The sequence below is a fragment of the Myotis yumanensis genome, unplaced genomic scaffold (genome assembly GCF_028538775.1).
Source record: "Myotis yumanensis isolate MYYU_CA2020_CCGP unplaced genomic scaffold, mMyoYum1.0.hap1 SCAF_10, whole genome shotgun sequence".
NCBI classification, from domain to species: domain Eukaryota; kingdom Metazoa; phylum Chordata; class Mammalia; order Chiroptera; family Vespertilionidae; genus Myotis; species Myotis yumanensis.
Window position 1 is genome coordinate 1,017,324 of NW_027223761.1, and position 9,343 is coordinate 1,026,666.

The 9,343-nt window shown below is 69.6% G+C and overlaps 1 protein-coding gene across 4 annotated transcripts in view; it reads right to left on the minus strand.

Moving 5' to 3' along the window:
- Positions 1 to 9,343, minus strand: part of OSBPL5 (oxysterol binding protein like 5) — a 36,325-nt gene extending 26,982 nt beyond the window's left edge. The window contains exon 1 of one of the 4 annotated variants that reach the window (XM_070427114.1): positions 9,272 to 9,343. In XM_070427114.1, the coding sequence (XP_070283215.1) occupies positions 9,272 to 9,286 (15 nt within the window). In that variant the 5' untranslated portion in view covers positions 9,287 to 9,343. Of the gene's footprint in view, positions 1 to 1,512; positions 1,582 to 1,990; positions 2,110 to 9,271 lie in introns of those variants that run through there. The other 3 variants (XM_070427115.1, XM_070427117.1, XM_070427116.1) reach the window with 3 other exon arrangements.

Consider the following 9,343-nt stretch of genomic DNA (forward strand, 5'->3'; position numbering starts at 1 on the left):
AGACCAACCGCGGGCTCATCAGGGCGTCTCCCTCCCTCCCCACGCGGGGCAGGGCCATGACTCCCAGGAAGAGAGCTTTCAAGGGAGGAGGTGATCCTGGACCCGCACAGCACAGGGAAACCCCAAGGGGAGTGTGGGTCTGCGTCCTGCGGTCTCCCCTCTGCAGGGCTGGCCCGACCCCCAGACAAAGGGGCCTCCGGGGGCATCAGGGGCACTGCCCAGGGCGCAGCACCTGCACCTCCGTCTCGAGGCGGCCCCACCCCGGCCCACCTGCTCGGTCACCTTCCTACACTCAGCCCGGCACCGCCAGCCAGACCCATGCGGCCTGCCTCCCGCCCCGCACACGTGTGGGCAGACAATGGGACCCGCAGATCTGGAGCTGGGCCCAAGGGGGAGCACAGACGCCCGAGCTGCCTGCTGTCCGCGCAGCCTGTCAAGTTCAAGGAGCCGCCAGGCCCCACGGCCAGGGAGGCGGGGACCAAAGGCCCTGGGGCAGGCAGCCCACCGCCCGCTCCTGTGAGGGCAGGGCCTGGGACACGGGTCCTGCCGGTACACGGCCCCCAGCCCCCAGCGGTGCCCACGCCCCTGCGGACGCCCTGCTTCTGTCCCGGGCCTGGTGGTCGTGCCCAGGGGGCAATGCCAGGGGTCCACCCCCAGAGGCACCTGAGGGGCCGGCAGACACACACGCGCATTCTTCCTCGTGCCAACGAGTAGGAAGTGTGAAATCCAGCCAGCGCCGGGCCTGCCCCGCCCAAGGCGGCGAGGGGAGCCCACTCCTCCTGGGGCCTGTCCACACCCAGGGCCACGCTCACCCCGACTCCAGCCACTGCGGGCGCCCCCCAGCCCGGCTGAGGGCCCCCGGGAGCCCAGGCTGTGAGTGGGCCCCAGGGGCTGCGGGCGGCCCCCCAAACCATGCCCCACCCTCCCCGGACCCCCCTGGACCCCCAGAAACAATTCTGGAGGCTCCAGGGCTGCAGGGGGTCGGCGGAGGGCGGTGGCGGTGGGGGAGCAGGTGGCCCCTCACCCTATGGCCCCAGACACAGCCCCCGGAACCCAGCTGGGGAGCCAGGAGGCCAGACAGACCCCAGGGCCGGTCCAGACCCGCACCCGCCCCGCCCCGCCCCGCCCCGCACACCCGCCCCTCTGCGCCCGGGTCGCTGCGCTGGGTCCCCTCCTTCCCGCCGCTCCTAGTGGGGAGCCAGGCTGCGCGCGCCGCTCCCACACCCGGGGCCGCCCGCGCCCCAACCCGCCCGCGCGGAGCCCAGGAGACCTTCCGCGGCCGCTGCCCCGGGCGCCACGGTCCCCGCGGGTCTCCGCAGCGCCAGCCGCTGTCGGGGTCCGAGGGGGGTGCCCCGTCCCCAGGGCCCGGGCGCCGCGCACAGCGTTCCCCGCCCCGACGCTGGGCGCTCCGGGCCGCTGGGCGCTGCGCCCTCGGCCTGTCCGCCGCCTCCCGGCCCCTCCCGGCCCCTCCCGGCCCCGGGCCCTCCCGGCGGATCCGCCCGCAGCGCCTACCGTGCGGGGAGCTGGGCGCGGGGGCGCGGGGCGCGGGGCTCCGCTGCGGCGCTTCCCGGGCGCAGGAAATGCCAGAGGACTGAGCCCAGCGCGAGGAGGGAGGGGAGGGGAGCGGGAGGAGGAGGGAGGGGAGCGGGAGGAGGAGGGAGGGGAGCGGAGGGAGGAGGGAGGGGCGGCCGCAAAACCCGGGCGGGATCGCCAGGAGCAGGAGCGCAGGGATCCCAGGCCCTGCCGGCTCTCAGCCTGCCGGGCCTCCCCTCCCCCAGGACCCCCCCTCCCTGCCCTCCCCTCCCCTCCCCCAGGACCCTCTTCCCTGCCCTCCCCCTCCCCCAGGACCCCCCTCCCTGCCCTCCCCTCCCCCAGGACCCTCTTCCCTGCCCTCCCCTCCCCCCAGGACCCCCCCTCCCTGCCCTCCCCTCCCCCCAGGACCCCCCTCCCTGCCCTCCCCTCCCCCAGGCGCTCTGGGGCGCACACTCACCTTTGGGAAAGTGGAGGACTCCTCCTGAGCGGGCGGAAGACCACTTCCCTGCGGCTGGGAGGAGGGGAGCCAGGGGTGCCCGGCCTCTCACGCCTGTGCCTCCTCGGTCCTCTCGGCTCACGAGGGCAGCAGTGGACTCTCTCCCCACTTCCCAGGCGGGGCGACTGAGGCCCCGGGTGGTAAGCGGCACAGCTGAACTCGGGCCGGGTCCCTGACGCCTAGTTGGGCGCTGGGCTTGGTGCTCTGGGCAGCAGGGGTGACCGGGGGTTTGGCCAGGGTCCCCCGCCTGGTCCCCCGCCTGGTCCCCCGCCGCCCCTCCATCCCAGGGAGCAGCCTGCGGGCTTCCTGGACACCCAGGGGCAGCTCCGAGCCCTTCGCCCCCAGTCCCCAGCCCCTTTCCTGGCGGCGGCTGCGCTCTGCCCCACGAGGCCCCGGCGTGGTCTGTGGACGCAGGCACTAATGATAAAAAACGATAAAAAACGTTCCCTGGCCGGTGGCTCAGTGGTTTAGAACGTCGGCCCGCCCACCGAGGGACCATAACGTTTGATTCCCGGTCAAGGGCACGTACCTGGGTTACAGGTTCAAATCCCCGACCCCAGTGAGGGCGTGAGCAGGAGGCAGCCAGTGGTGTGTCTCTCACGTGGATGTTTCTCTCCCCCCCACCCCCCGTCCCTCCCTCCCTTCCTCTCTCTAAAAGTCCACGGAGAAACATCCCCGCGAGGATTAGAATGCGGTGCATTTATCGCTAGACCAGCGCGTGCCTGGCCCCAGCGTCCCCGCTTTCCAGGCCTGACTGGCCGCGTCCCCTCCCTCCCTACCCAGAGGCGGGGTCCGTCTCCACGCCTCCTCCAGGCTCAGGGCCCAGCTCCAGGCCAGGCAGCCGGAGCGGCCGAGGCAGGACCCCAGGCCAGGGTCTGCCCGCGGCAGGCTGGGGCTGTCCCCCGGGTGCAGGAGGGCTGGGCACGACCAGGAGGCCTGTCCTCCAGCCGGTCCCGTGACCTCCACCCCCTGCCATGGAGCAGGAGGGGGCGTGGGCCAAGCAGAGAGGCATCGGGGCCTGGCCTGTCCGCCCCCCCCCCCCCCCCCCCCCCCCGCCGGGCCTGGGAGGTGCTGTCTTCGGGCCCTGAGTCACCGTCAGGTGTGGGCATGAGTAACAGCTGCTGCTGCTGTTTTCTCCTGGGAAACCGGCCTCCAGCTGCAATCTCCCGCGCGGCCGCTGGGTGGCGCTGGCAACCGCCTGGGGCTTCCTGACCAGCCTGCTGCCCGATGGCTCTGTCTCCTCTGTCCCTGTCCCTCTGTCCACCCTCTTTGTCCCTCTATCCATCTCTCTGTCCATCTCTCTGTCCCTCTGTCCATCTCTCTGTCCCTCTCTCTGTCCCTCTGTCCATCTCTCTGTCCCTCTCTCTGTCCCTCTGTCCATCTCTCTGTCCATCTCTCTGTCCCTCTGTCCATCTCTCTGTCCCTCTGTGGCTGTCTCTCTCACCACACACCGGTCCTTCGGATCCACACGTCTCAGCCCCTGACTCAGGCTCACGCCCAGTAGTAACAACGAAGGTGTAATGTCGTAGAGTTTCCCCGCCTCCCTTTTAAAAATATATATTTTTATTGATGTCAAAGAGGAAGGGAGAGGGAGATAGAAACATCAATGATGAGAGAGAATCATCGATCGATCGGCTGCCTCCAGCACACCCCACACTGGGGATGGAGCCTGCCACCCGGGCAGGTGCCCTGACCAGGAACTGAACCCTGACCCCCTGGTTCCCAGGTTGACGTTCAATCCCCGAGCCCCGCCGGCCGGGCTCCCTCCTCTCCTGGGGCAGCAGCGCTGGGGACAGGGCCGTGCACCTGCCTTAGCCTGAAAGGCGCTCAGGCGGGGGAGGCTCAGTCCTGGGGCCGCCAGGACACACGCGGGCGCTGAGCTCAGAGCGGCTCGCAGTGACGGAGCCCGTCCTTGGAGGTGGCACCGGGGCCAGCCGGCCGCAGCCTCCCTCTGGCCCTCCTGCGGGGGCCAGCGCCCACTTGGCATGGAGGAGGGTGCAGGGCCCAGGTGGGTGTTGCCGTGAGGTGGGGTGACAGGCCTGGGAAACCCGTCACGATAACAGAGAAATGCCCCGGAGGGGCCGACGGGCCTCTCCGCCAAGGCTGCGGTTCCCCCAGCCTCGGGCTCCTGCAGGGCCGCCCGGAGCTCAGCGGGACCACCTGCCGCCTCTTCGAGTGGAGGCGCATCAGATTCAGGGCTGGGACTCCGCCCTGTGGGCACAGCCCTCCAGTGGCTGCCCTCGGTCGCCCCGTGGGCATGTCCCCTGTGTGTCTCCAATCTCCCTCTCTTTTCGACCCTTTCACGGGCGTCGCCTGAATACATCCTGCAGATCAGATGTTTACATGACGATTCATAACAGTAGCAACATGACAGTTGTGAAGTAGCCACGAAAATAATTTTATGGTTGGGGGTCACCACAACATGAGGAGCTGTGTTAAAGAGCCGCGGCGTGAGGAAGGTTGAGAACCACTGCTCTATAAGGTCACAGGGTCCACCGAGCGCCCTTCACTTCACCGTTTGCAGAGACCTACGTCCCAGCAAGGCCACGCGGACAGGGCTGGGGGGTTGGGGGCCAGATGCAGGCCCGGGGGTGGGGGTGGGGGTTCTTGGCAGCACCCTCCCTGCCCCCTCGGCCTCCCCCTCCCTCTCCAGGCCCAGGGCCAGCCCCCTCCTGAGGCAGGGGCGTGGGGGATGCTTAGGCCGGAACCAGGGGTGGCCCCTTGGGCAGGCCTGCCAGGTACTCCGGGTCCCACGGTGGGGCGGGGGTTGAGAGTGGACCCTCCTCTTCCTTCAGGGCCCCCCTGGGCGTCTGCTGCTTGCTGGGGCTCTTGCAGAGCGCATCCCCTTTCTTAGAAAGCCCCCCTCAAATCCAGGAAGAGGTTCTCTGTTTATGCTTAATGGCCTCTGGGCACCCACTGCTCTGCATCCTGTTCTGCTATGAACCCGGCCCGAAGGGCTCCCTGCTCACTTACGCTAGGGTGTGAGTGGCTGCCGCTAGCTTATCTGGAATCAGCCATTCAGAAGCTTTGCGCCCTCACAGGAAATGAAACCTTATCTTGATCCAGAAGGAATGTGTGACACTCCCGTCCTCCCTCAGAGATAACTGTGGAGGAGGGTGGAGGAGGCAGGGATGCCTCACCCAGGGAGCCAGGGCTCCGTTCTAGTAACGACCCCCGCAGGTGGGCACACCTCGCCGAGCCTCAGCGCCCCCTGCAGGACGGGGACTTTCATCACACCGTCTGCTCTGCTCCGGGGGTCTAGGAGCCTGGACGACAGAGGCCTGTGAGCGCAGGGTCCTGGGCCCGGTCCGGGGTGCTGAGCTCCGGTGCCAGGGAGGCCCGGCCCCTCACCACAATCCCCGCTAATCCACTCCCTCAGGTTCAGCTCCGGGTCCATGGGTGGTCACTCTGTGGACACGGGAGCCTCCGGCTCAGGCTGCCCAGCTGGGCACAGCTCTAGCCTCAGCTCCCGCCGCCCCCCCCACCCCCGCCCCCCCACCGCGGGCTCCTCCCACCCCACCTGTCCCCTGTCCCCACAGTGACCCCTGCTGGGCAGAGAGGAAGTTGCTGGGGGAGAAATGGGGAAGCAGGTAAAACCATCCCCTCCCCTGGGCTAGGAGCGGCCGGCTGGGGCTGCCCCGGGGCCAGAGCCAAGGTGGTGCCTCCACAGGCCGCGGAGAAGAAAGACGGGGCCTGGACCACGGTCTCCCCACGGACTGGGGGCAGCCAGCCCTGCCCGCACCTCGGTCTCGGACGCCCAGCCTCCAGGCTGTCGGAGAATAAATGCCTGGCGTGTCAGTGCCCATCGAGGTGCTTGTGAGGCAGCCCTGGGAAACCAGACACGCCCACTGCGCAGGTGGGAAGACCGAGGCCTCCCGGGCTCTGGTGAGGGTCTCAGGTGCGCTCAGAGTGGAGGCAGGCGGAGAGCAGGTGTCGGCAGGGCACTGAGGTCCGGGCAGGGATTGGCCAAACCAAAGGGGGCCTGTCTCCGTCTTGGAGGAAGGGAGAGATGGCTCAGGTGTGGAGAGAAAGGGGGGGCTGGGGAGGGGCTCACCAGCTGGGGATCCCGGCCAGGCCTTGGGGACCCAGGATCTCCCCACCCTCCTCCGGGGAGGCCCCCTGCAGCTTCCTGTCTGGCCCTGCCCCCCATCCATCCAGCTGTCCCTGCTGGAGCTCTGGCTGAACCGCGAGCGCCCGCGGCTGGGTGGGCCGGGGCTCTCCCCCACCCCTCCTTCCCGGGGTTTGGTGAGGGGTTTGGTGCGAAGTGGCTCAGCCTGCACGCACAGCCGCCAGCTCGGGGCTGGCACCGAGGCCTCTGCTGAAGTCGGCACAGCCCTCGCCGACCCAGCGCGGTGGCTGTAATTTGAAGCAGCTGACGGGCATCGGTGCCAGGAGCCTGCGCCACCTGGCTTTCTCCTTCACACCTGGCAAGGACGGCCAAGGCCAGGCCCGTGGCAACCGCGGCTGCAGGGTGCCCGTCGACAGCGACAGGGTGGCCCTGGGGCCTGGACAGCGGGCACCGCGTCTGTGGCCGTGGGCTCCGTGGGCTCCGGGGGCTCCGTGGGCTCAGGCCCAGGACGGGCACATCTAAGGGCGAGGTGAGCAGCTGTGCCCTGAGGCTCCGTGCGGCGCTGGGGGCGGCGCCTGGGCCGCCATATGTCAGTCTGGGACAGGCAGGAGGAGCAGGTCCCTCGCGGCCCCCGGCTCCCGGGTGGGCAGGGGTCGGGACTAACATGTGTGACAAGGACGAATGATGTGCCAGCCAAGGACGGCCACCCGGGAGCTGCTCCTGACTCAGCCGAGGCGTGAGGTTTGCCAGCTGGGATCCAGGCTCCGGACAGCCTCAGGGCTTGTCCGGTCACCCTGGCGCTGGGCACCCTGGCGCTGGGCACCAAGCAGGCTTCCGTGTCTGGCAGCATCAGGGGTGCCCGCTGTGGGGGCCACGCACCCTGAGCCCAGCGACTTCCCTCTACCTCGCCCGTGGGCACCGAATCGTGTGCCAACCAGCCTCCAGCGATGCCTGCTCACCCGACGCTCACATCTGTCGGCTCTCGAAGGAGGGTGAGGCCCGGCCGGCGCCGCTCAGGGGCTGAGCATCAACCCATGAACCAGGGGGTCAGGGTTCGATTCCCGTCAGGGCACAGGGCCCGGTTGTGGGCTCCATCCCCAGTGTGGGCGTGCAGGAGGGCAGCGGATCAGTGATGTTTCTCTATTATCGATGTTGCTATCTCTCTTTCCCTCTCCCTTCCTCTCTCTCTAAAAATCAATAAAAACATCTTTTTTAAAGGTGAGTAGACGAGGCCACGTCAGAACTAAGGAATGTTCCGTTAACCCCCTGGTGGCCACAGCCAACACTCACAGCACCGTGTCCCGACCGCCGGGCACCCCCGCACTCGGGGCTCATTTAACTCTCACAGAAACGACCAGCGGGCGTGTGATTAACATCACGCTCCCACTTCACAGACGGGGGAAAGTGAGGCAGGGAAACAACACAGGCTCTTCCCAGGAGGACGAGGATGTGAACCCAGGGGGTGAGATAACCTTCGCCCCCTGAGCAGGCCCTGGTCTGACCCGCAGGCCCATGGAAGGTCCTGGACCGGCAATGCGGCTCCGGGACAGCCTCCCTCTCCGCGGCCCCCAGCCAGCCTCCCTCTCTCCGCGGCCCCTGTGCGAGCCCCCCCTCTCCGCGGCCCCAGCCAGCCTCCCTCCTCCGCGGGCCCCAGCCCGCCTCCCTCTCCGCGGCCCCTGTGCGAGCCCCCCCCTCTCCGCAGCCCCTGTGCCAGCCTCCCTCTCCGCGGCCCCCAGCCAGCCCTCCCTCTCCGCGGCCCCTGTGCCAGCCTCCCTCTCCCGCGGGCCCCAGCCAGCCTCCCTCTCCGTGGCCCCTGTGCCAGTCTCCCTCCTCCCCGCGGCCCCCTGTGCCAGCCTCCCCTCTCCCGCGGCCCCTGTGCCAGCCCTCCCTCTCCCGCGGCCCCTGTGCCAGCCTCCCTCTCTGTGGCCCCTGTGCCAGCCTCCCTCTCCCGCGGCCCCAGCCAGCCTCCCCTCTCCGTGGGCCCCTGTGCCAGTCTCCCTCTCCGCTGGCCCCAGCCAGCCTCCCTCTCCGCGGCCCCCTGTGCGAGCCCCCCCTCTCCTGTGGCCCCTGTGCCAGCCCCCCTGTCCGCGGCCCCTGTGCCAGCCTCCCTCTCCCGCGGGCCCCTGTGCCAGCCTCCCTCTCCCCGCGGCCCCTGTGCCAGCCTCCCCTTCCGTGGCCCCTGTGCCAGCCTCCCTCTCCCGTGGCCCCCTGTGCCCAGCCTCCCCTCTCCGTGGCCCCTGTGCCAGCCTCCCTTCCGTGGCCCCTGTGCCAGCCTCCTCTCCGAGGCCCCAGCCAGCCTCCCTCTCCGTGGCCCCTGTGCCAGCCTCCCTCTCCGTCCGGCTCGCGCCAGCTTGTTACATAAACACAGAGAAGACAGTGCCGCCCGGGGGGCCGGGTTCCTGGGGGGCAGTAGAAGCGGAGCCCCCCGGCACCTGCGTGGACCCACAGCTCCCCACTGACCTGAAGGCTGGGGTGGGGGGGGCCGGCACGCTGCCCCCCGCAGTGCCCTGTGGGAGCCCCCAGAGCCGGGACTCCAGAGCCTCGGTCCTGGGGCTGACACTGCTCCCTCGTGATGCCAGGCCCGACCCCCCAGGCCGAAGGTCAGCTCCCCTCCGGGCAGGCGTCTGGCCCTGGCACGGGGGTGCCCTCTGCACCCAGAGCACCCAATGCCTCTCGGCTTTGTCCCATGTGCCAGGCCGCAGGCCGGAGACGACAAATACCCCTTCCCAGTCTGTTTTCTGAAGAAAGTGTGTGGGCAAGGAAGGCAGGCGCGTGGGCGCGGGCGCGGGTGCTGACCAGGGGAGATGGGGAGACGGGCTTCAGACCCTGAAAGGGACAACGGTGCTTACGTCCCACCTACTGCCCACCTGCCCCCCCCCCAGGGGGATGGATCGCCGTCCCCTCCAGGTGGCGCTGGGTGCGGCCGGGAGGAGGGCTGGGAGCCGGGGTGCAATGCAGCAGGGCCTGGGCTCTGCAGGGGGCATCGCGGGGCGCAGGACCCGGCCTCTGCCCAGCGCCAGCCCCGAGGAACCTGGAGGAGTCGCAGAAAACTCACTCCCACCACCTGCCGCTCCGGCCCCAGCGCCCCCCTTCCCGCCCCTGCACGCGGCCCCTCCTCCAGGCCCTCAGTCCCCCCCCCCCGCCCCCCCCCCCCGCCCCCAGGCGGCACTCACCGTGCAGCAGGGCATGAGGGCGGGCAGCTCCCCCTCCAGGCTGGTCCTCACCGCAGCGGAGTCTCCTCAGCT